The sequence below is a fragment of the Tupaia chinensis genome, unplaced genomic scaffold (genome assembly GCF_000334495.1).
Source record: "Tupaia chinensis unplaced genomic scaffold, TupChi_1.0 Scaffold000322_1, whole genome shotgun sequence".
Classification (NCBI taxonomy): domain Eukaryota; kingdom Metazoa; phylum Chordata; class Mammalia; order Scandentia; family Tupaiidae; genus Tupaia; species Tupaia belangeri.
The window spans coordinates 1,380,590-1,408,494 of NW_006159816.1; the positions used below are offsets into that span (position 1 = coordinate 1,380,590).

Below are 27,905 nucleotides of genomic sequence, written 5' to 3' on the forward strand. Positions count from 1 at the left end.
AATGCTGCAAATCAAGGCCCAAATCCCAAGTTATCAAGTTGTGAAAACGGAACAGCTTGAAGCCCTGAGTATTACAATAGCAAACTTGATTAAATTATTCCCTAGGTGTAGAAACTAGAAAGCCACTGATTGTTCCTCCACATGTCCACTGTTTCAATTCTTCTCAACAAGCTTGCTTTGACCAAATCACATGTTATCTAATTCATACTAATTTTCCACAAGGTCTTCTCTGCATCTGGTGTATATTACTTTCATTATCCTAATTAGCTATTAATTATGCTTTTCTCGCAATATATAAAATGTACATGCACTCTTGCAAGAACTGTATTTGACAGATATTCACACTTATTTAACTTTAACAGCTCCACCTCAGGACAAAAGCTGTAATATCAAAAATGTCTTAAAATGACTAATTAAATACTTAAAAGGGAAAAAGATCTGCTTAAAGTTTTTCATTTGGATGAGCATGTGCCAGCTATATTAAAAATAATAAAGATTCCATGTCACATTTTTATGGACAATTACATGAAAGAGGGTCCCTACAAAGCATGTGAATCAGCATGTGCCTGAAATCACACACATTTCTTCTCCAACTTTCACAAAAATCTGTATTTCTGGGAAACTTGACAACAGCTCTAAAGGCCCATGTCCTCCTACTGGGTTTACATACAAAAGGAATTTATTTAAAGGTTGGGGTCAAAATATTTATAAAATACTAGTAAGTGAAAAGCCATGTCCAGGCACAAACCTTTGAAGATTTCTATTCATGGATCTTTTGTGTACACTGAGGCTCTGGGAATACAAAATTGTAAGTCAACACATAGGTCACAGCCTATGACCCAGAAATCCATACGGAGCCCTGTGGGGGGATGAGTGTTGTGACATCTGCATGCAGAAGCACAGAGGAAGGAGGGCTATAGAATCAATACTTCAAAGTGACTTGGGAGGCTCCTAAGTAGAAGAATTGTAAGCAAGGGATATGACCAGATTTGTACTTCTGAGATGCCCCTCTGGTGTCTGCATGGACTTGGGGATGGACAGGTGAGACCAAGAGAGTGACTGGTCCCTGAACCAGCACCATCGCATGCTATTATAATCCCTTTAGCTAATAATCAGATTCAGGTGGTAGAGCACCGTGAAATATCTGGCACTGCAACTTCTTGAGAAAAGACCACACTGCAATACAGACATCCTAACCACTATATCCGCAGAATGCTCTCAGACTGTCCCTTATAGATTTTCAAAACTAGCACTGAGAATACACTGTCAATAAATATATAACACATTTATTGAATTTCTGCCTTCTGTAGGTTGTATTAGCTCTAGGAAGAAGACAAGAACACACATTTGCAAAAGATAACATACTACCTCAGCAACCTTGCACGATGACAAAGAATTACAATAGCATGTGCTGTGATAATCAGTTTACTTCTAGAACACCATAATGTTAATATAGTGATATACTTTGCTTGTGCTTAGATTTTTCAGCAGAAATATATGCATATATGAATCAACCCAGTGTGTTGTGTTTAAAAAAATGAGTGCTTTGGGGGATCAGCAGATGGCGTGGCGGTTATGTAACCAGACTCCCAAATACCCGACTGTGGTTCGAATTCTGGACCCAATGGCTAGAAACTCATGCTGGGTGTATGTGCGTGTGTGCCCAAGATCCCAGAAGAAGAAAGGAGAAGGGACTGTGGCATGCCTATCCCCCTGGGGAGTGATTTTTCACTTTCCCTCTCACTGTCTGTCTCTCTCTCCTTAAGGCAAAAAGCTCTAAAAATTTTACTGCTTTAAACCAGATAACACATAATTAAACTGTACATAGGTGGCTCCACAAAATGAGCAAAGTAAAATTAATATGAATAAAATATACATCAGATATTCACTCATTTGCTTGAAAATATTAGGGAAAAGATATATTTTTGAAGCCACCTAAAGATTTATATATCATATGTATATATCATATATGTATTTACATAAAGGCAGTTTACATATCAAAATAAACCCCCTGCATTTCAGCAATACAAAATTGATAAACTTGAGAACTTAAGGGAAAGAAAAGAATGAGCTAGTCTACTATATAGGTGAGCAGGTTGGTTTCAAGATTTTAAAATACAACGTGGGAAGGCCACTGAACTCACTGGGTTTCAGAATGTGTATGGGGACAGGCATCCCCAGTGTGGCAACTGAGCTGGATAATTCTAGCTTTATTGGAAATGCTGCAGAGAGACAGAGAATCTTGTCTCTGCACTCTTCTCTCTGCAAATATTTGTGAATCTCTTGATGCACCTATTCCATGATGGTCAACCAAGGCGTATCATCTGTCAAAACCTCAAGGAAATCTTACTATCCTGACTGTTTCAACATTTTTAAAAACTGCTACAAATTGTTTGAGTTTCCCTAAATCAAAACAGCCTCCTGCATACGAAGATCTTATCCAAAGAAATCTCTAAGCTTTAATAAAGTTATATATTTTAATATATCAAAGACAAGGATTCATTTTTATATCCTTACATAGATGGGGAAACAATTTTTAACAGAGGAAGATGTGATGTCTAATAAAAGAGGATTCTAATAGATTAAAAACTACAAGGTATTTAAAAATTAACCATTTTCCTTGTAACACAGAAATCTTTTTATGTTCTCTGAAATCTAAATTATACATTCTGCTTTAGCAAAATCTAATAATTTCTGGCTCTGATAGCAAAAATGAAAACTTGGCGTAATTATAAAGGACAAAATACAATGGAGTTCTTTTAATAAAAAACATGCTTTTTTTCTATTTTATGAAGAACAAAACTTGACCATTCATGTGAAATAACCCTATGTGATACTGTTGTTACCTTTTTTAATTGCTAAAAGGTGCATGCTTTTGCCAGGACAGAGAGAGAGAGAGGAAGGGAGTACCTTCCAATGAGTTATGGTCATACAGCAATCCCTATTCCACTTCTCCAACTTATCAGGATTTGGGGCATACATGCACATTCACCTAGTGTTTTTTCAAGCCACCCAGGTGGAGATTTGAACTACAGTGGCCATAAGAGATCCAGGTCCCTTAACTACTGTGCTATGGGGCCAATTCATATACTTTTTAAATTATGAGGAATAATTGGATAGACTTAAAAAGACTGATGTGCCTACCAATCAGCTAAACAAACGTGCAAAATAACATAGCAGAAAACTTCTATGCCAGTCATATAGATGCTTATTACATTGCTAAAAATGTCACCTATATGCCAAAAATATCTAGCATGAAACTAGAGAAAGTACAATTAAGAGAGAAGGATTTAGGTCCAGCCATTATAGCATAGCAATAATGCTAGCTCAGTGCAGTGCTGGAAGCCACATGGCCAACTTCAGCTCAGATCCCTGGTCAGCTTGAAAACAGACAGGTATGTACACGGGTGCCCAAGACAGGGTCCTGTGGAGTTGAGGATAAAGGACAAGGAATCACAGTGTGAGAAGACCCTATTGAGGGTCTATTTCCCTTTCTCTATTTCCCTATTTCTCTCTCCCTCTCCCACCCTACCATCTTTCCCTCTCTGTCTCTCTCATGTGTATGTGTATAATGAGAACTACCTTTTCAAACCTAGCCTAAGAATGCAGTGGGTTTTCTAAATATAAGTAGGTTTAGAGATTTTTATTTGCATGAGATAATCAAGGAATTGTGATAAAAAATAAAACCAAAATTCAGTATTTTCTTACCTTCAAGTTTCAAAAGCCTTTTCTATGTTGTAGTATCTATGAAATGTTTCCAACTTATTCCTTTTAATATTCAATTTTAACAACTTGCTGATCCCAATGGACTCTCCAATTCAACTTTGTTTACCTGTCCTTCACACTCTTGGGATCTCTCCTCTTCTTACCCTGCTTAAACTTCATACCCAAGAGTATCAGTATTCACTTGTATATTTCAACTCACTTTTCCCTTGCTTGCTTCACTATCATGACAAAATCATAGCTCTGGTTAATTGTAACCCTTCATCTATTTCCACATGACTCATCTCGTTTTATGACCATGTCTGCAAGGAGAACCTAGTATCATCTGGCAGCCATACTGCTGAAGACCATTTCACATCTTCCCAAACTTTAAATACCACTTCCTCCATTCCTACTCAAGCTGGAGACTTTGCTTCTCATGTGATCTTAAAAACCATCTGCAGTCCAGAGATACATCACATTATACTTCCAGTTCTATGTCTCTTCTCTACTTCAGACGAGTATATACAAATGCTTATATGATATTTACCCTTCAAGGGTAATATATGAGTTTAAAAAGTATCCCAAGAAAAAGCAAGGTAATTTAGGAAGGGGTAAAAAAAAGATATAAAAAGAAATACCTTCTTACCTCTGCTATGTACCAATCTCAGCACTAAGCTAAGAGCTATTGTTTAATATTCATAATATGATCTAAAGTCAATGGCTGGATCCTGCTACCATTAAAACCATAATAATTCTACAGTATATGTGCAACAGAACACAGAAACCTCTGTTAATTGTAACTCCTACTCAAAATTTATTCCAAAGAAGGCGTATAATTTTGATGATCTTTTTCCACAGGAACAATACCAAGAAACAAGACTACATAAACCCAGATCAATGTGGACCATTTTTACAAATTTAACACACTGTATTTCTTTGTGAATGTCTAATGTTGGCCCTTTTATTGCCTTTAAAATGGTCTCAATATTGGTGTCTAAAAGATTAATGTCAGTAAAATCACATCTATGAAGGATTAGAAAAAAATAACCTCTCTAATCCCTATCATATAAATGATGGTTACATTAATATCATTCTTTACTTTTGGCTCTGAACCATCTAATAGCTTTATTGCAATACAATAATAAAAACTGTTAAGGGAAATGAGGAAATAGCACGGGGATTATTGCTCTTAGTATTTAATAGTGTATTGGAGTCTTGATGCTTGTTTGCATTTGCTTGGAATAAGTATCTGAGGGAAAATTAAGTTCTAAGCCGAATCTACTATTTGCAATCCCAGAAAGGGCTCCTGGGAATAGTTTGGCATTTTTGGTGACAATAGATTTTCTGATGAAGTACACCATTCCCTAATGAAAAAAACCTGGCACTGCTTCATATGATAAAATTTGACCAATGTGAGGAGCGTGATGATCAGTTTGGGAATGAGTATTTTAATAAAAGAAACATGAAATTGACTGTGCTTTGGCAAGACATACCCCAAACCATCCTGAGAGCTGTTGTCCTGGCCCACAGATGCTCCCCACCATGCTACAACTGTGCAAGTTCCCAGTGACATCACTGACAAAGCTGGCACAGAGACAAAGCCATAATCCAAAAACAGGCATGTTGGATTCTGTTTTGTTGGAGTCAGATAAAAAACAAATCAACTTCCTGGCTTCTCCCAACCCTCCTACCCTCCAAAAAAAAAAAAAAACAAAAAAAGAAAAAAACCTAATGTGGAATAGATCTGAGGCTCAGGTACTCAACACATACAGTTCTAGTCAAGTAGACAACAGAGATAGGAAGACAGCAATGATAGAAGGGAAAAGGCACATTTCTAAATACAATGATGCAGTCAAATGTGATCAACATGAAAGGAAAGAAGCAATGTAGAAAATGGACTTGGAATTATTCAGATTGGGATCGTCTAATGCTTTCACTGGAAAAATGAGTCATAGTTCACGGTGGGGGAGGGAGAGATGACATCTGCTTTTAACTCCATTTTATAAAAAGATGCCAATGCAATAGATTTTACAGTATTGACAATATTGAAGCTTATATATTCATTAATAAAAATATAGTTTGCAGTACCCGCATAAAGGCTTGATGTGTTCTACAGTTAGCTCTTCCACTTGATACTTGGATGCTTCCTGTAATCACGTCAAACGTCCCATTAGAAGAAAAGTAAAATCTTGATGGAGACTCGGGCTTCCTGTTCACATCCAAACTCATGTTATAAAACAAAACTGCAAAAACATAGAAAGAATTAAAAATCGATATAATTATTTAAACACATTTATTGATTTTTGAAGTGATAAAGCTATATAGAAATATCTTTTTTTAAAAAATTGCCAGAGGGTACACAAGCTTGCTGAAGAGGGACACAGAGACAGAGACAAATTGAGAAAGCACCCTCATGAGGAATATTCGCACAGCACTCCCTCCTTTGGGACTTTTGGGCAGGCATAAACATGTGTCCAGTGTGTTTCTCAAGTTGCCGAGACTAGGACTCCAACTACATTTTTAGACTTGTGAGTTCCAGCCACTTTAACCACCACACCATGGGCTTGTCTTGGACATATCTAAAATTCTCTTCATTAAATGGATTTTTACAAATGGTGTGATGGTTACCTCCCTGGACTCCCATATAATCGACCATGGTTCAAGTCTTGGACCTGACAGTTTAAAACGCACAACTGATGCGTGTGTGTGCATGCCTAAGATCCTGAGAGGAGAATAGAGGAGAAGGGACTGTAGTGTGGCCATCCCCCTCGGCTAGGAGGTGATTTCCTACTTTCTGTCTCTCTGTCTCTGTCTCTCTGGTAAGCACATGCACCCTATAGCAAAAAAATCTCTAAAAAAAATAAATCTGAAATGTAAAAGAGGGAACAATTGGAAGTATAAATTTCAAAAAGTATTATTATTTAGTACAGGGTCTCCCTGTCTTGCAACCCCTTTGCCTCGGCCTCCTAGCTGGGACTACAGGCCAGCACTATCATCCCTGATTTTTATAAACAAGGTCACGCTATGTTGGCTGGACCGACATTGATCTCGCAATCCTTCTACCTCAGTCTTCCTGACGTGGAGCGACCATGCCCAGGCTGTAGGTTGTACGGGCACTCTACTGGGCCTTCCATGAGTTCTCAGCCTGTGGAGTAAGTCTTAGCGCTCGCCACCACAGATGGGCCTCAAAAATATTTTTCATAAATAAAACATTTTATAAACTTTTCTCTAGTTTTATATTGCTAACAATATTAACACCTATATTTATTTAATCCTCCTACATATAAAAGTCTCAAAACCACATACAATATAAAATTGGTACTAATAAAATCTTAAAGTTTCAGATTTCTTTGAAAGTCCTCTTACTTAAGTAAGTTTAGGAAAAGTTCAGTACCCATCATCACTTGAAATAATTCTATCTTGTCTGATGACATGACTAATTTCATATGTTGCTAGGTTCATGTATTTCTGTTTCTGAGTCGAAGGCTATCTATATTTCTTTCTGTATTTACTTTACATATAAACACACGGTTCAAAAGTAAAAACTATACGTAGTTTATTAAAAGTGTCTTCTTTGTAGTCTTATGCTCCATCTTCATCCACCCTCTGTTTTTATTGGATTCTAGCTGACATGCCAGTGTTAATTTGTGTAAAAAATAATAGTTGCTCAGAAAATATTCTAGCAGATTGGCAGATTTTATTTCAGATCTAACATAGTATATCTTCATGTCCTAAAGAATATCTTTGAATAAGAAAAAGAAAAAAATTAAAGGCAACCAAGAAAATTCTAGATCTTACCAGGAAAGAGCCCCCTGAATTTGAATGAGTTCTTTGCAAAGCCTGCTAAATCTAATAGTTTGTTAAGATGTCAGTCACTATATAGGAGCAAGAATTTATAAATGACATTTTTCTTAGTTTTGCAATATTGCATGTACACTCACTAGAAAGAGACAAAGGGAGAGAGAGAGAAAGAGGAACAGTGAGAAATGACCCTCCGGGGGGGATGATCACACTGCATCCCTCCTCTTCTACTCTCCTCTAGGAATCATGGGCATGTAAGCACACATGCCTGGTGTGTTTCTCAAGCTACTGGGTCAAGAACTCAGATCGTGTGATTGGCCATGTGGAATCCAGCTGCTCTAACCACCATACAACCTGGCTGGCCAATGTAAGTGTTATTTCTTTTTTATTACCAGAGATGACATATACTTGACAGGGAGAGGAGAAGGAGAAAGCCCCACCAGAGTGGCATAGTTATGCCACAATCCCTTCACATCCATTTCTTAATCGTGTTAGGATTTGGGACATGTATGCACATATGCCTAGCATATTATATTTTTAGCTGCAGGAGCTGGGATTTGAATGCAAGTTTGGCCATGTGGTATCTAGCTATTAAGCCATGGGACTAGCCTGGGATCTGGCTTTCTATGCACAACACTTATGCACTGTGATACAGTTCCGACCCTAGATGTGACATTTTAAAGAATTTATGTAATTTCTGAAGCATGCATTCACATTTTAGGAATAACTTACTCTTCCAGAAGGACTTTACCTACTCATTTCAAGGGAACATAAGCATAAAGCCTATATTACCCTTATGAGTTTCAAATAAATCTTTCAACCATCCTTTTATTTAGAAAATAAATAATAAAGTCCAATTCAATTGACTCAAAAATTACAATAACTGAGATTCAATACCTCAGAGAGAGTGAGCTAGTGAGCTGCAATTGAAATAGCCATCTATAATACAAATTCATCATCCTGAGTTTTGACAAAAAGTAAATAAGAAGAGGATGAATAAAAATCCACTCACAGTAAGAGGCAAAGATGTCCTGGCTTTATTAGACATGCTTACCATGTGAATTATTTCTCCCAAGGAATCATTTTATGACAATTATAAAGCATGTTTCTGTAACAATGCTGTGGTTATTTATGAGTTTCATATATTTGTTTCCAACCATTTTCAAAAAATATCTGGTCACAATGGAATTGGTAGTATGGGAAACACTGTTTACATAAATGGAAACAGCCTTGTCTATTCAATGTGTATTTTCAGATAATCCATCAGCTTGTCTGTGTTAATGTGCAATTCACTCTGAGGCTTTGCCTACTTTCTTATCACTATACCTCTGGCCAGGACATTTCCAGGCACTATTAAAATAGGCTGATTCAAGCACAGGTATCAGGGACATTCTGTCCATTTCATTATAAGCAAATTCAGACTAGCACCTCCATTACATGGCCATAGGTTGGTTGACTAAGTATTTGCTGCTCTTCATCAGCTTAGATGGCAGTAACCTAAGTGATGAGTAAATCAACCCTTGATAGGTCATGTAGGGATTGTGAACTTTGCTAATGTACAAATGAGAAATCCACATGTGCTTCTCTCCTACCACGAGGTTATTTTTACTAGTAGTTAGTCTCTAGTATTAGCTTAAATAGATAATAACATTAATGTGCTAACCAAAATGTAATATGAACAAAGTCATGTGCATGTGACTTGGGAGTAACTACAATTTTGACTTTTCTTTTTTCTTTTCTTTTCTTTTTTTTTTTTTTGGAGAGGTTTTTGCTGTAGGGAACGTGCACTTGGCAGAAAGACAGGGAAAGACATGAAGCGAGAAATCACCCCCCAGGGGCAACGGTCATATCGCAATCCCTTCTCCTCCATTCTCCTCTCAGGATCTTGGGCATGCACGCAAACGTGCCTGGCGTGAGTTTAAACCACTGGGTCCGGGATTCGAACCGCGGTCAACTACATGGGAGTCCAGTGATATAGCCATTACACTAACTGCCGGTCCAGAATTTTGAAAGAACCATATCAACAGCACTGCTTTCTCCAGAGTAGATCATTGAGAGCTGCCTATATATTATGGGGAAATGGCACAGTTCTCAGAAGCTAACCTTAAGTTATTAAGGATGTATATTGCTTATAGAAATTAGAGTAGGATCTAAATTCCAGATAAACTTCTTGAATTATTTAAACAGGGTAGGGTATGAAGAAAAGAATCTTCTCCTTCTCAAATCTCAAGGAGCTCACTAAGATAGAGGTGCTGTGGTAATATTCTTTCCGTTCTTAAGAGATTTCACAAATTAAGCTCAGTTTACCTTATACTAACTTAGCAAGGGATCACTTTGCTTTGCTTCTTGCCATAACCTCTAAAGAACTATAGCCTTCTAATGTGCCCTATTCATTAGTTAGAAAATCTTAAGAATCCAGAAGACAAGGAAGAAAGGTATATCAGGTGGCTACTCTCTCTTGCTCTAAAGGAGACTTCTAAGGTGAAAAAAACAATGAGAGTGATTGCTGCTTAGCCATCCCCCCAGGGGAGTGATTTCTCACTTTCTGTCTCTCTGCCTGTCTGGAGAGTGCAAGCGCCCTATATCAAAAATCTCTCCAAAAAAAAAACAAAGAAAAACTATGAGAGCTCAAAAGTGATTATGAGATTAATGAATGAACTGCAGGCATTAACTCTACAGAGTTCACTTACCAATATAACCTGGAACCTCTTTGCCCTTATATGAGAAACAAAGCGTTAAGTCCATGCACACAGAAGGCAGTCCATTTTCGATACAGTCCAATTTTGTTCTATTTACGGACTCAGGATGGCTTAAAGAAGCTTCAACAATCACTACAGGTCTTGTCCTAAGAAAGAAATAAAATTAACAATATTAATCACAGGATTACTTTTCCTTAAGAAGACAGTGGCCTTTGTTTTGTCAGTTTTTATTGATGAAGTAATTCCACGAGGTGGCTTCATTAATAGTATAGCATCTATACTCAGTTACATTTCTGTGCATGGATCAAGAGAAATTTTCACTCACATGTCTAAAAAGATGAACTTTATCTGATGATTTTAAAATTATATCTATGTAAGATGGGAAAAAATACCTTAAGGTTAAATAATTAAATTTTAGAATATCAAAAAGAATATTATAAAGCCACTACCACTGCTGATTTTAAAGACTGCATCTCATCGTTTCCAGTTAAACCCAATTGCCATTATGCAGTAAAATGTATCAACCTTACCTTAACAACACAGCAGAATCAGACCGAAAAGCACCAACTGCTACATCTAAAAGATAAAAACACAACACAGATTAATGATCATCATCAGTGAAAGAAAATTACTGTTTAGCCATAGATATTTAACTACATATCACCTTCTGATTATTTCAAAATACCATTAAAACAAATTAACTGGAAAAAAATGCTATCATTTTAAGATTCATTCTACATTTGTCTGAATTAGTCATTTACAATAACTTTGATCCCTTTATAACCAACTCCTGATATAAACTTATTCTATAAAGACAGACTTACTAAAGCAGACTCATTTTTGTACTAGAAACATCTATACCGAAATTTCCTTTCCAAATAAAAATATCCCTTTCATCATTCATCTGTTTGATTTTCACGGGTGCTTATCATTTTTCAAGAATAAGAAATATTACATTAAGTAACTGATAGTACAACACTGAGGAATTACTTAATCATTTCTAAACCATCTTTGAACTCAAAACAAACATAAAAGCAAAAAAAAAAAAATCAGTAAATTGAAGTCTACCATACCAGTCTTACTGCTTCACCATAAAGCAGCATCTATAACAGAACTTATTCCAATTTATGAACTATGATAAATTTTATACTCACCTACGTATCCATTATTATCTGCATCAATTTGTCCCGATATAGATTGTCCAAACATACTTAATGATTTACTGACTTGAAGTCCTTCAATTCTCTGAAAAATAGTTAAGTCGAATGGAAAACTGTTTTTGATCACCTAATATTTCAAAGAAGCAAAAATTTTGCTAAATGATGATTCTTCCTGTGTCTGTCTTGGCGCATTCACTAACCAATGTACTTTAGTTAAGTCAAACGCTTCTGAGAGAGGCAAGATTTTTTTCAGGCTGAAATGGACATGACATCTCTTTCTTTACTTTTGTACTTTGTGAGCAAAAAGGAAATGAAGTAGTGTAGATTTTCAAAACCAGTTCTGACTCCCTCTCCTCGAGCCATTTTTTAAGGCTCTGTATTTGCTTCCTTGACCAACGTGCATGCTAATAGTGATGAAAACAGGATGTGTGCAATCACTTAGTGGAGCCTATTATCCTGGTTTATGATGAAAGCCAACTTACTTAGCAAGATTGCTTCTGAGCATTTAACGAGAACGTCTCAGGTCAGATCTGTGCTTCCTCTCCCATGTCTCTTACTCGTGTCCAGATCCTCATTTATAAATATGAGGCTGCTATCCATACTAAGAAAAAATAGTATTGCTTACTCTGCTTGTCCATATCCTTTATATCAAATAGAGAACCAACTAGGCCATTTTTGCCTGATCAAAAATAACAGTAATAGCTAAGGTTTCTATAAAAAAAATCTTTGGAAAAATTTTTCATTTCTGCATATGAATATAGTTTTTTCTATCACTGAAATATTCTTATATTTCAGGATATAAAAGTCAAGCATTAGGTCATGAAGTGCTGTTATCTTACCACTCGACACTGAAAGAAAGAGAGTATCATATGTATGTATGATCTCTCTGTGCAGCCTTCATGAAATATGGAGCTGTAGCCTAAAGGCAGGAAACAGTCAAATGCAAGCAGGATTATTTGCAATTGTAAGGATATTATCTCAGAATGTGTATTTGATGAACTACAGAGAGAAATCTTTAATCGACTAAAGACAAGCTGGATGGAAATAAACTATAACTCTTTTTTTTTTAAAGGAAGGTTTATAGAGTTAGTTTAAAATGGCTTAAAATGGCTTAAATAAATGCCTAGCCTCCTTTCTTTAAAATAAAACTGTTGGGAACCAGCAGTTAGCATAATGGCTATGTCGCTGAACTCCCATGTAGTCGACCGTGGTTCGCATCCCGGACCTGGTGACTTAAAACTCACGCTGGGAGCGTGTGCGTGTGTGCCCAAAATCCCAAGAGGAGAATGGATGAGAAGGGATTGCGGTGTGACCATCCCCCCTGGGGGAATGATTTCTCGCTTTCTGTCTCTATGTCTCTCTCTGTCTGCCTGGCGAGCGCACGCGCCCTATAGCAAAAATCTCTCCAAAAAAAAAAAAAAAAACTGTTTACCATTTTAGACAAAGTGGTGAAATAAAATGGTAAGTAGTTGAAAGAGCAAATTTAAAAAAATAAGTCCACATAAACACTGGACATTTTAAGAATGGTTTTATTAACAATATTTCTTTCATCTTTTATGTTTTCACCATAAGGCACATACACTCTCCAGAAAGAGACAGAGAGAGAGTGAGAAATTACTCTCCAGGGGAGAATGGCCAAGCCACAATCCATTCTCCTCCATTCTCTTCTTGGGATTTTGGGCATGCACGCACATGTGCCCAGTTTAATTTTCAAGGCCCTGGATCGAGGATTTGAATTGTGGTTGGCCATATGAGAATCCAGTGCCTTAACCACCACCTCCTTGCTGGTCCCAGTAGTGTTTCTTTTGAAAATAGAATAGTACCTCACCTGTGAGAAGGTAGATGAGATCCCATCACTTCGGCCATTATAAATATAAATGGCGCCTCTCAAATCATCTTCTTGTGGAGCTCCAATAGCAATGTCTATTAAGGTTTTAAATAAGAGAAAAAATAAATTATTGATACAAAGAATGCAACTTTGAAAACTAACTTTCATATCCTTAATTCATGTCATATAACAACAACAACAAATTCCCTTTTATTTTAATGTCCTTCTTCATTTCTTTTCTTTCTTTTTTTTTTTTTTTTTTTTGGAGAGGTTTTCGCTATAGGGCACGTGCACTTGCCAGACAGACAGAGAGAGACAGAGAGACAGAAAGCAAGAAATCACCCCCCAGGGGGGATGGTCACACCGCAATCCCTTCTCCTCCATTCTCCTCTCGGGATCTTGGGCACGCATGCACACGCGCCCGGTGTGAGTTTTAAGCCACCGGGTCCAGGACGCGAACCGCGGTCGACTATGTGGGAGTCCAGCGACATAGCCATTATGCTAACTGCTGGTTCCCATATTTTCTATAGGGTATGTACACGAGTCAGAGACAGAGTCAGAGAGCAACAGAGAGGGATGGAAGGAAACTGAGAAAACACCCCACCAAGGAGGGGTGGACATGCTATAATCCCTTCTCCTCCATTCTCCTCTCAGCATTTTGGGCACATGTGCACATGTGCCTTGCATGTTTTTTAAGCTGCCAGGTCTAGGACTCAAACCACGCAATCAGTCATGAGAGATCCAGTTTCCTTAACCTCCGCACCACCTGCTGTCTCAGAAACTTCCTTTTATAAAAATTAACACTCTTTAATTAAACAGAAAAAAATACTAACATCATCATAATGTACAGAACTGTACAGAATCATCTGTGCATGGAAGACAGCAGAGTGAACTGGTTGGAGAGGCACTCAACAGAAGGGTTAAAGATACAGGTGCCACAGCCAGACCACAGGGTCTAACCCACACTCAGTCCACCACTTGCAGCTAGGTTATGCTGGGTCTGTTTCTTAATCTCTCCATGTCTCAGTTCCCTTACCGATAGAACGGGATTATAATAAAACCTACCGTTGACATAGAATGAGGTTTTAATAACATCTACCACTAATGAAAAAATAAAACATACCTTATGTAAAGTGCTTAGAGCAGTACATGGCATGTAATAAATTATTATTATCTATGAATATCATAACCGTAAGAATGGTTATTCTGAGCTTCTGAGCTTTCACAAAACAACTTTTAAATTAATTTCCAATGAAAGTTACCATTGGAAAGTATCTGTTAGGGAACCTAAGAGCATGTGTGTGCACACACATAGGTTCAGAAAATGTATTTCTTCTGTAAAATAATGATTGCATCACCTTTATCACTTTAGTGAGATTTACATCACATTATGAAACCAAGAGAAAAAAAATGATCAACTGACATCCAAAAAAACAAAAAAGTAGAAACTATGACTAACATGATTGTTTAAGGAATATATAGCACAATGAAGAAGGAAAATAATATTCTACAGTTGCAAGAGTATTTCATTATTTTAAGTTTTATGTCTATTTATTTGGGTATATTTATATATTTTTTTATGTGCAATGTTTTTGCTTTAGGAAACCTAAGCTACAGAAAGTTTATTTTCATATTATTTATCACTGCCTATGAAATTGTAAGTATTTTAACAACTGTTGTGGTAAGTTTTGACTACTATTTCAACAGAACATAAACATATCATTGAAATACAACTCTGCTAAATGTTGTATGATTTATAAAAGGGAAAAGCTTTTCTATTTTCATCTAAAAAGAAATGAAACCTATACTTATTTTGTTTAGACATACTAAGGCTGGCCTCTTTCAACTCGAGCAAACTATTTAAGATATTCATATATCCATATAGAAACATATGCCTTTCTATAATTATTAATAATTATTTCTACATATTAAGGTAGTCACATTTATATAGAATTTTATGCATTTATTCATTCATGTATTGGACAACTACCGAGCATCTGCTGTATTCCATCAGCTTTTACATAAAGGCGATGACACAGACCAGTACTACAGACAGGAACTCATAGTTTCGTGCGGGAGGAACAAGTAAAAATAGAACAATAGCACAGCAATCAAAAAGGAAGTAGTGGAAATTAGGGAAGGATTCTCACAGAGGATGATAACCAAGATGAACATGATGTACTGACAGGTTATACCCACGTGAAAAAAAAAGGGGAAATGTAATTTAGACAGAAGAAAAGCAAAAGCAGGGGAGTGAGAGGTATTCTGGCATTCATGAACTGATTCAGAATAGCTAGAGCCAGATTTGGGTAGACTCCATATGCACAACAACTTAGGGAGAGATGTGAGAAGGAAGAGGAAGAGAAGCAGAAGAGAAGAAAAGAGAAAGGTGAAGGGAAAGGGTGAGGCTGAGTATCTCATAGGCACTGAGGAGAAAACCAGGTAGCAATTTATTTAATTAAGGCTAGATTTATACTTCTACCAGAGTGCTTAAATCTCTAATAACTGGAAGTCCTTGATTCTTGATAATAATCATGAAAAAAATAACAAGTTTGGTTCCAAAGTAGTTGATAAACAGAAATCATTGCAGGATCAGTTATTAGCACTAGTGATTCAAATTAAGCATGTATTCAATTTCTGCCATAGAGTGCAGACATTTGGTATATATTAAGCAAGGACATAAAGTTTGTCTTTCATAATCTGATTTATTTCATTTAGCATGATATCTTCTAGATAGAAAGCAACACAAAACTCCAGCCATCTTCTCATCTAGGAACCATTTTAAAAGCAGAAATAAAGAACCGAATTAAATACTTTTAATTACCTTCAAAGCCATCATTGTCAATGTCGCCAAGATTAACTATAGATTCTCCAAACCTTGCAGCATATTTGTCACTTCCAATGAGCTCTGTTTCCATTTCATTCATTACTGCTCCCTAGATAGAAAGGGAGAGAAAAGGTGTCATTATAACACTCTGACAACTTTACACATGATTTACTGTTGTAATTGGATATGGATTTTTCTAATGCGTCGAATAAGTTGGACAAACTACAGACTGAGCTTTAGTACACACATCTCAGTTCAATTCAATAAATATTTATTGAGAATGTCAACACATGTAGTAGTATGATTAGAGCTCAGAGGACATAAAAATTGTCAAACTTCATGATCCCTAGCTTTGAAAATTCAATAAATCATTTTGATAATTCAATTTAGCAAATATTTATTGAGCTCCTACTAAAGACAATGCACTGTGCAGAGTGAACAGGTGAAAGGGGACCAGGCAGTATGTGTATCCTTTTCTTCAAGAAGCCCACAGTTAGAGGGAGGACTTTGTGCAAGCATTTAAGTGACTTAGGAATACAAACTGCTTTGGAATAACTAAGCATCAAGGAAGAATACCTAATTGCAATAACCAGAAAACTTTTCATAGAGGCAAGCAAGGTGGCTCTTAAAGGGTAGGTGTAATTCTAATTACAGTACAAAAAATACTGCCACCAAAATACACGATCCAAAGAATTTGGTTATAATGAATGATACATATAATGAATAAGAGAGAAAATAAGATTATAGGTGTATTGTGTAGCATTATGGTTGTCAAGGGAAATTTACTCTTAATTTGGTGAATAGGAAGCCACTGAAAGTTCCTGTGAAGAGAGGTGACATGATTAAAACTAGCCTTTGAAACCTTGTCTCAGTAGCAGTGGAACATGGGTTGGTTAACTGATACCTCGAAAGTTTGAAGATGGGTTATTGCAGTAAGACATTCAATAATGTCGCAATAGTGAGCTGTTGCAATACTAGCTACCAGTTCTCTTTATGAACACTAATCATGTCTGCTCCTTGTATTTAAAACAAAAAGTCCACACACTGCTCCTCATAGATCCTTTCCTCTTCTCAAATATATTCTTCATCTCCTAAGCACTCCGGTGCTCTTCCACTTGTGAAGTGTCTTTCACCTTTCATTTTCCAACTGAAAAATGCCCTTTCTTCTCTCGCTCAAATACCACTGTCGCTGTAAAACTTTCTTGACCCAAAGTGAATTTCTTCTTCCAATCTGAATATACTTCTGTATCATTTACGGAGTTGTATTTAATTGTGTCCTCCTATGGTTGGTGTTTTCACTAGCTCTCAGCGCCTAACTGGGTCAAGATTAAAGTCATTCTCAGCTCTTTTTATAGGCTTTATTACATTTCAGATAATTGCTAACTATCATTTATTTTACTTTAAATGAACTAAGATGACTGGAAATCATTTCTATAGATATCATCACTGACATCAAGGTAGTGAATGATTACAGGAAAGGAATAAGGGATAAAACAGCTTTTCTCCTGGGGAAATGACCCATTTAAAGAGCAGACAATGATAATGTATATGGTAATACCTTTGCCTCAATTGATGTGTAATGCATTTATGCTGGAAAAAAATCCATTTTGGACATGGAAAGAAGTACATCTATTAGACATAAATTTTAAAAGTGCAAAAAAAAATTAAAACACCTTTACCTATAAAGGTAAATAAAGAGCAGAGATGAGAAGAGATTCCAGGGAAGATAGACAGGGCACAGATTCGAGACAGTGCAGTGGCACTGAAGTTCTGGGAGGAGAGATTCAAGAGGAAGTGGTGATCAGTCTTTTTAAAGAGTTCTCCAGTCACAGAGAGTGGTGACCAAGAGTTCTTTGGGGACCCCTGAGAGCTATTTTAGTAGAAGTCAATGGAAGGCAGTCATTCAAGTATCATTCTTCCCTGAGTTCCTACGAAACCAATTTTGGAGCACCTACTTGTCCAAAACTCTTCCAAGCCCCAAGGAAACACAAGTAAACAAGATAGATAATTCCTCTCTGCATGGCATTTATACTTCAGTAGAAGAACAAATATAGACCCCCACTTCGTAGTTTAATGCCATTTTGGAGAGAGAGAAAAAGGATGTTAGATAAAAACAAAGGAAGATTCATCTCTGTCAGTAGATTTAAAAGTTGAAATCGCTTATTACATTAATCCCAGTTTTCAAGAGTGTTGCCCCAGGGTTAGCGAGAGGGAAGAACAACAGGGTAGTCAAGGGGGTAGGACTTCTTTGCTCTTTAAGTAAAGGCATTCTGTTTTTATCTGTTTTTCATATTAGGATTAAGACTTCAATGGAAATGAAGTTCCTATATTGCTTTATTTGGGGTATATATGTAACTGTTTAAACTGTTCTCAAAAAAGTTTAGTTAGAAAGATAAGAGAACGAGGACATAGCAAGTATAGGGAAGATATTTTTGGATAGGGAAAAGTGAAATGTTTATAGACAAAAAGTATGATCTCACAATAATGAAATTCTAATTATCACTGAGTAGATGGTATTCCTTTACTATTAAATTTAGGTTTGAACATAGTCTAGGAAACCTCAATGTATAAAATCACTTTCCTGTTCTATATTTGGAACCTGGAGAATCTCCCAGCTTGATAAGATCAGTGTCTTATTTATTGAATTGTACAGAGTTTAGTCTGATGCTTTGCATAAGAACTTATTAAATGCTCTAAAACTTGATTAAACAAGACTACAAATATCCTATTGAAATAGATTTTACTTTCTTGAACTCTGGTTGGAAAATGTGCCATAAGAAATTAATGAGGTTGGAGAATGTGCTATAAGAAATTAACCAGTTTAGGGACCAGCAGATGGCATAATGGCTATGTTGCTGGACTCCCATGTAGTCGACTGTGGTTCAAGTCCCGGACCCGATGGCTTAAACTCACGCCGTGCGCATGTTCATGCATGCCCAAGATCCTGAGAAGAGAATGGAGGAGAAGGGATTGCAGCATGGCCATCCCCCTTGGGGGGTGATTTCTCACTTTCTGTCTCTGTCTCTCTTTCAAGTGTACGTGCCCTATAACAAAACAAACAAACAAACAAAAAAAGTCTCTAAAAAGAAACAAAGAAATTAGCCAGTTTTCTCAGTCTGGTATTTCAAATAAAAGAAAGAGGCCAAGAAGACTCCATGAAGACCCTATTAATTCTTTCAAGAAGTTAGGCTGGCAAGATAAAACGAGCAGAACTCTTGTTGAGTGAATCATCAAGTGGTCCATTTCTACTCCAAATTATCATACATCTTTTAAAAGAAACCCACAATCAGTAGTTGTCTATTTACACAACTGATATATCTACTTTGGAATAACTATGTTGATTTTATATTCTTATCAAAAGTATAACCTACATGAATTGTATAAATTAACATTTTTATCAAAACATATTGTTTCTAATTGTTTTCAAATCAAGCAATTAAAAGCACTTAATTTTTAATCTTCTATTTCTAGTCATATTTTATAACATATGGAATTAGAAAAAGATGTTAACTAAAGAATCACTAAAATCTACATTTTGAAGGCTGCATTAAAAAAAAAAATCATTGTTTCGGTGTCAGCCATTGGTGCTGGTTGAGGTGGCTGGATCCCACATGGCCAAACGTGCAGTTTGAGTTCAGACCCAGTGGCTTGAAAAAACATGCCAGGCATGTGTGCATGCATGCCCAAAATCCTAAGAGGAGAATGGAGAAGGAATGGGGGCACAAGCCATCCACTGGGGGCAATTTTTCACTTTCCCTCTCTCTTTTCTCTGCCTTTTTGTGGTGAGCACATGCAACTTCTAGAAAACAAAACAAAACAAACAAAAAAAGAAAATGAAAAAAACACATTGTTTCAAATTATATTTGTTTCAAAAAGAGAATTAAAAAGTTTTAATTATTAGAGAACACATCCAAGTTGCGAATAAAGAAATTTCATAACAGCTTATCTCATATTTTTGGAATATTAAAATGGGATGGTTGTCTATTCATCATCATGTCCCATTCATTTTTATAGCATGAGTACAATATTAAAAGTTTTACTTTATTTCCAGTGAAATAAGTGGAAGAATATATAGTTTCCAAACTCAGTAAAAAGAGTAGTTTCAGTTTTGATCATAATTACATAAGTAGTTTCCAGTTTGTGGGGAATTGGACATACCGAGCCAGAGTTGAGGTACACAAACACTCTTCCTTCCTCTCTGATGGTGCTTTGCATGGGAGCTCCCACAAGCAGATCTGAGAAGCCATCTGCATTGAGGTCCACAGCACAGACAGAAGCTCCAAAATAGGAGCCAAGCTGTTGCAAACCAAACCAGAACCGGTCATTGAGAAAAAAGCAGAGTCATTCACAAATCCCTCAGCTATACCCAAGGTAGAGACGTATTACCTTTTTACCTTTCATTTCATGTAAAATATTTAATTCTCTTGCATCAATACTGAATATATAAGCCTACAATTGGGAAAAGAATTAGAACAGGTTAGATTGCTATCAAGTTTTCTTATTAAGAAACAACTTATTTGTAGTTTGACCAACACAACAATTTTTATAACTGGAAGTTATTCAACTATATCTTAAAAAGAGTGACATAAAAGGGTGCAGCCAGGTGGCAGAGTCGATAGCAAACTGAATTGTAGTACTGGAAGCCATATGCCAACCACAGGTTTCGATCCTCAGGTCAGCTTGAAAACACACTGGGTTTATATACATGTGTTCAGGATCCTGAAAAGCTGGAGGGCCAGGGGAAGGAGACTGCCCCATGATGAGACCCTGTTGAGGGATTTCCCTACTGCTTCCCTCATGTGCACGCTCCTTATGATGAAAACAAAATGATGTTTGATATAAAGTGGATGAATATGAAAGACAATGCTAAGTGAAGCAAGTCAGAGTATGAAAGAGAGAGTTTCTATGTACCCACTCAATATATACCAAATGTCTGCTCTCCACAGCAGAAACCAAAAGTTTAGAAGGTATAGTAGTAGAGAGAGCGACTATAGATATTACAGATAGTAAGGATGGGGTAATATGGGGGTAGGTAATGGAAGGAAGGAGGGGAAGTTATGTGCTGATGATAATGTGTATGGTAATATCTGTCTTGACTGATATGCACTGCACTCAAGCTGGAGAAAGCAATGTTATACACTGTAAAGATATATAGTGATCAAATATAAATAAAAAAAATTTTTTATTAAATAAATAAATAAACTTAACCAAAAACAACCAAAAAACAAAAAACTTTTAAATGACACTTTCACCTTTATGTGCCTTATTTGGAAAATAATCTTTTTACAAATTATCTTACTATCATACAGAAAGGGCATGGATAGTGCTGATTGTCCCACTTTTCAAATGTAATGCCCAGAAAAAGTGAGTGTTCAGTTTTTATATAGAAATATATCAAAAACTATAACAAAATTAGAACCAAAAATAACATTTTTACTATTCTTACTGCAAAATGTAGCTACTTCAATGATCTTCAGCTATAAAACTGTTCATCAATGAATATATATGGCTATACTTACATAACTCCATTATATACTTATATAATCCCATTTTATAGACAATTTATTTATATATTAATTAATTTCATTTCCCTTGAGGTTTTTCTGCTAAATTTTTCCTAAAATTGCTGAGGGATTTGTGAATGACCCTGCTTTTTTCCTAAAACTTCTACTCTTTTACCAGTTTTACTAAACATATACTATTCATCTATGTTCATTATTTCTAATCTAATCTTTTATGCCTTCAATGTTTGCAGTTCCTCCTTTAATATTTTATCTCTTTTGCAATTTATCTGAAATTTTGTGAAATGAATAAATAAATAAGAAAGTGTAATCCTTACTTTACCAATCTGTTCATGTTGAGGGGCTCCTCCAACTACTTCAGTGGAATGGTGAGTACGAAAATGACCAGCTCCAACTGAGTATCCTTCAAGAAAAGGGAGAAAAATATGAAAATCATTATTTATACTGAGTAAACTATATTATAAATTACTCATTGAGTTAAATAAGACTGAAATCAAAATGACTACATTAAGCACGGTTTTAAAAACATTTAATACAGCAGTACTCAAAACTGATCATTTAAACATGTTTTAAGCAATTTTTAACATGTGTTATAAAACTGTAGTCATGTAGTTTATATTCTCAAGTTTTAGAAATTGAAAACGGCACCTTTATATTTGATTTATTAGTCCCTGTGTAGTATCAGTCATTGGATTCTAGAATTACAACAGAGTATATAAAATATAACATTTTAAACTGGAAATAAAAATCTTCCTAAACTTCAACTTTTGCCATGAAATCTACCTAGAATGATGACTTTATGATGACACAAAAGGTAAAATATTTTCACCTGACAACAGGCACAATATTAAGTTACATTTCTTTCTTTTTTGAAAGAAGATTTTGCCTTAGGCCATATTTGCTCTCCAGAGAGAGAGAGACAATGGCAGGGAAAGTACAAAAACACCCCCAAGGGGGAATGGCCACACCATAATTCTTTCTCCTTCATTCTCCCTCCAGGATTTCGGGCATGCATGCACCCATGCCTGGTATGATTTTCAAGTCACCACGTCTGGGTGGTGGTTGGCCATGTGGGAGTAGAGCAATGTAACTGCTAGACCATCTGTTGGCTACAAGTTACATTTCTTATATAATACTTTAAGACATCCTTTAATCATAAACAAAAAGATGTTGACTTGTAAATGAATTCTTTCCTTTTGAAAATGAATTCCTTCTTTTGGAATGGGAAAAATGCTGCTTGTTTTATAACAATTTTTGAGAATAAATGTTCATGTTTAAAGCATAAACATTTTAAATGAAGCTGTACTTTCTAAGAAACTATAAGAAAATCATTTATTTTACTGTAATAGAAAATGAATGCCAGGAAAATTTATATTTCTGTAGAAATATAGATGATAAATGTCCTGCTGCTGACTTACGAAATAATAATGAGGAGGAGGAAGATGATAATAATAAAAATTAAAATTAGTTAAGCTCTGGGAAATATTCTAAGAATTTATGAGGCAAAGGTCAATGAGCTATTTTTAGAGTCATATGTTTCACATGGTACCCCTGGTCTAGAATGCTGTCAACAGTCCCATTCATTTTCAATAGTTATTTTTTAAAATTGCTTCTTACTTAGTAAATGCATGTTTAAAGGAATTCATTCATGCGAAGTTCTTAGAAAAAGTTCCTAGGTTATGGTAAGGATGCACTAGAGGCCACCTCTGTAAATTAACTACTGAAAGTCGCAATGGTAAGTGTTTTTTTTGCAATGAACTATGAGGAATAAACTAAACTAGGAGGTCTAGTCTAAGAATTACAGATTGATGATCATTACCACATATTCAAATGTAAGCTACTAACTAATTAAAGTTTTATAGATTCCATTCTAAAAGACAATTTCTGATCTGTCTGTAATTGCCTAGTGGACACCTTGGATTTTTGGAAATATAATTTCCTTACTTATAATAACTAGTATCAATTTTTACAGTACCTAAATAACTTCCAAATTTTACTTGATTGTGTCTATCCAAAAAGGCCTTATATTTATTTGTAGTTATATTGTAGACAAACACAGAGCCAGTCCAATACGATGATCCTGGAGCGCCCATCACAATTAAATCCTGTGAGGAAAAAACAATGTATCAACATTTAAAAGTTAAATTTCATCACACAAAACCTCCTCCAGATATGTAGCATTCTAAGTAAATAGTGAAGAGAATATATTTTTATAGTACATTTCTGAAATAGTACTTAATACTTACGAATTAAGAAAAAATTATATCAGAGAGAAGTCCTGAAAAACTGGCTAATGACTTTCCTCCCCAAAGTATTGGGCTGTCAGAAAAGCCATGGTGCTCTAGCTTAGGCTTTTGAAATCTTTAGTGTGCTATCTGTTCCATCATCAAAAAGAAAAGAAAAAAAAAAAAAAGAAAAAAAGAAAAAAAAAAGTCATAATGCATTTTCCTATGGCATTTTATGCAAAATGCGTCATGACTTTTCTGACGACCCAACGGAACTTCAGAGAAGAGACTCTGAAGCTCTCACTTTATACTTCTCAGTGGATTTTAAACATTGCAGGTAGACTCACTGAATACTACAGTAAGCTTTTGGAAGAGAGGCAATATGGTGTCTATTACAGAAAGTCGTATGCGAATCGTTCATTTGTGCTCTTACAGAGATAGTCATGTGTTGCCAAAGAGTAAACAAAAAAAAAAGAAAAGAATTTATTTCAGTATGTAAAACACAGCTAATTAGTTTTCCTCATAATATTACCTTACGAAAAAAATTTCCAATAGAAAATGCAAATGCTTTATTATAAATAAGAATTTCAGAAATGGAAACAGGAAGGTTGAAATTAGCAGATGCAGTATGAAAACTTTCAGCAAACCAAACCTGTAAACAAACATCTGTACTCCCTAAATGACCAGAACTTTAAATATATTTAAAAATGACTATAAATTCTTTTCATATAGTAGTTAATATTTATAGAATGTATTAACTCAAAACTTGGTACAGCTTAATCTCCATGGAGATAGAAAACATTCATAAATTCATAATGGGGTTTTAAAGAGAAACTGGGAAAACGGGTTCAGTATAACTGCGACCTTTCATAGTGTATCCTGGAGTTTTAGAAAGAGAGTAAGATAGTTTATCTGAGTTGATAAGACAGTTTCTCTTAAGTAGATATCTGACTTAAGAGGATACTATTAAGTTCTTAACTCCTCTAGTTATTACAATTATAATAAAAAAAAGTATACTCACTTGCCTCTTTCCTCCTTCAACTTGTAATTAGAAGTAACATTATTGAATAGATATTTTTAATGCCTAAGTTAATAAATCAAATAACTGTAGCTATTAGGGCATCAGGGAAGTCATGACGGTATTTTTTCTATGCAAAAATGCATCATGACTTTCCCAACCACCCAATACTTTTTACAGCCATTAAATTCCTGATGAAAGTAATATTCTTCAGCATAGATTTTAGTTGGTCTTGTATGGTGAAGCTAATAATATCTATCTGATAATGCTTTCTCAAAATATATGTGAAATACTTAGTGGTGAAAATTAAGTTGCAATATTTGTAAATTTAAGAGACATTATGCAGATGTTTTACCATTTTTCCTTGACATTATCACAGCAAACCTTTGGAAGACTTAAAGTGGTATATGTAAACATTCAAAGCAGCTATTTTTTGAGCTATTACCTCTGTGTAAAAACTAGATATTCCAGCTTGACATGATGCAAAATTGTCTCCAAATTTTTTCACATAATCTAAAATAAAATATAAAAACAATTCAGGATTTCATTTTTAAATAAAAATATAATTACTTTTTTTTTGTAAATCCTTACACAAATGTCTTTTAAGATCTGTATTTTGGGGGTCAGGAGGTGATGCGGTGGTTAAGGGGTTGAACTCTCACATGACCAACCACAGTTCAAGGACCCAGCAGCTTGAAAATCATGCCAGAGAACTTTACATGGAAAACTATGAAAAGCTAAAAAGAGACACAAAAAATGAAACGTGGGCTGAAAGACAGCCCATGTTACTGGGTTGAAAGAAATAATATAATCAAAATGTCAATTCTACCCAAATTAATCTACAGATTTAATGCAATCACAATCAAATTACCAAAGATATTCTTCACAGATTGAGAAAAAACAGTCATAGAATTTGGAATCAAAAAAGACCAAGTATTGCCAAAGTAATTCTGTGGAAGAAGAGTGGAATATGAGGCATCTCACTACCTGACTCCAAAACATACCACAAAACTGTGATAATAAAACCAGCATGGTATCAGCACAAAAACAGGCATGTGGACCAATGTAACAGAATACAGATCCCTGAAATAAGCTCCAAAACATACAGCCAATTGATTTTTGATAAAGGACACCAGTCAATCCAGTGAGGAAAAGAAAAATCACTTTAGCAAATGGTGCTGGAAAAACAGAGTATCAACCTGCAGAAAGATGGAACCTTATCTCTCACTGATAACAAAAATCAACTCAAGGGACCAGCAGTTAGCATAATGGCTATGTCACTGGACTCCCATATAGTCGATCCTGGTTCGAGTCCCGGACCCAGTGGCTTAAACTCACACTGGGCGCGTGTGCATGCATGTCCAAGATCCCAAGGAGAGAATGGAGGAGAAGGGATTGTGGCATGTTCATCCCCCCGGGGAGTGATTTCTCGCTTTCTGTCTCTGTCTCTCTCTGTCTTTCTGGTGAGCACATGCACCCTATAGCAAAAACCTCTCCAAAAAAAAGAAGAAGAAAAAATCAACTCAAAATAAATCAAAGATCTAAACCGAGGAGCACAAACTATTAAATTACTAGAAGATAACACAAGGGAACTCTTGGAGACATTGGAGTAGGCAAAGACTTTTTAAATAAGACTCCCAAGCACAGGCAATAATCCTCACAATAGATAAATGGGACTACATCAGGCTTCTGCACAGCAAAAGAAACAATAAATAAACTGGCAACCCTCAGAATGTGAGAATATATTTGCATACTATGACTTAGATAAAGAAAACCAGAATAAACAGGAAATTCAAGCAGTTCACCACCAAAAAAAATTAATTAATTAAAAAATTAAAAAATCAATCCAATTTAAAAATGGGCCGGACAGACAACTCTCTAAAGAAGACATACAAACAGTCAAAATCATATGACAAAATGCCCAATGTCCCTTATCATACAGGAAATTCAAATAAAAACAACAATGAAATACTGCCAAATCCTAGTCAGAATGGCTAAGATTAAAAAAATTAAAAATGGTAAGCGCTGGTTAGGTTGTGATGAAAAAGGAACTCTCCTACACTGTTGGTGGGAATGTGAATTAGTACAGCCACTGTGGAGAACAATATGGAGGTTTCTCAAAGACTTAAAAATAGCTACAAACTACCATATGATCCAACAATTCCACTCCTAGTATCTACCCAAAGGATAGAAATACACTCACTCAGAAAAGTACTTGCACATTCACGTTTATTGCAGCATTACTCACAATTGCTAAGATATGGAACCAACCTAATGTCCACGAACAGATGAATGGATTGAATAAGTATGGCACATGCACACTATGGAATACTACTCAATCATAAAAGAAAACAAGAAGACCCTTTCATTCGATAGAAAGTGGATGAATATGGAAGATTTATTGCTAAGTGAAGCAAGACAGACTATGAAAGAGAGGCACTGTATTTCTCTACTCAATATACACTAAATGTCTGCACTCTATGGCAGAAACTGAAAGATTCAAAGATGTAAAAGCATGAAGAACAATTGTAGATACTAGATAAAGTGTGAGTGGAGGGTGAGAAATGGGGGAGGGTAAAAGAAGAGAAATAAGGGAAAAAGAAAGAAGCAAAATATTTAAGGGACACAAAAAATGAAAAATTATCTGTTAGCAATAATATGTATGATATATCTTTAACTGGACTAATATGCAGTATATTAATGCTGAGAAAATTCATTTTACACGCTGTAATGATATACAGTGATTGAATGTATAAAAATATTAAAAAGTAAAAAAAAACTTAAATTGCTAATTTATAATTATAATCCTCTGCTACGATTTTTTCACTTCTTTTTATTTTTATACTTTTTTATTTTTCAAAGTTAATTCATCCATCTTTTCTGAGAGAGACAGAGAGAGAGTGGGGAGAGAGGCCACCTGCAACGGCATCTCCATGCCACAATCAACCATCAGCCTTAGCCCAAATCAAGAGCATGAAGACATGAGTGCCCCCAGTATACAGGGAGATCTGTGAATGCAAACCTGGGACCCTCCCATTTGGGTCCATTATCATGAAGCATTACATTACTGCTGTACCACCACTTATTACTCTTCACCCCTTTCTACAGCTAACGTGATCT

General features: G+C 35.7%; 1 protein-coding gene across 2 annotated transcripts in view; it reads right to left on the bottom strand.

Annotated features, from left to right (window-relative positions):
* ITGA4 (integrin subunit alpha 4) overlaps window positions 1-27,905 on the bottom strand; it is a 94,865-nt gene that overhangs the window by 40,348 nt on the left and 26,612 nt on the right. For both annotated transcript variants that reach the window (XM_006151630.3, XM_027773108.1), the window contains 11 exons: window positions 25,231-25,298; window positions 23,518-23,647; window positions 21,860-21,945; window positions 20,407-20,469; window positions 20,179-20,316; window positions 16,018-16,129; window positions 13,194-13,288; window positions 11,360-11,450; window positions 10,736-10,781; window positions 10,197-10,351; window positions 5,794-5,948 (listed from right to left, as the gene is read on the bottom strand). In XM_006151630.3, the coding sequence (XP_006151692.2) occupies window positions 5,794-5,948; window positions 10,197-10,351; window positions 10,736-10,781; window positions 11,360-11,450; window positions 13,194-13,288; window positions 16,018-16,129; window positions 20,179-20,316; window positions 20,407-20,469; window positions 21,860-21,945; window positions 23,518-23,647; window positions 25,231-25,298 (1,139 nt within the window). The remainder of the gene's footprint in view (window positions 1-5,793; window positions 5,949-10,196; window positions 10,352-10,735; window positions 10,782-11,359; window positions 11,451-13,193; window positions 13,289-16,017; window positions 16,130-20,178; window positions 20,317-20,406; window positions 20,470-21,859; window positions 21,946-23,517; window positions 23,648-25,230; window positions 25,299-27,905) is intronic.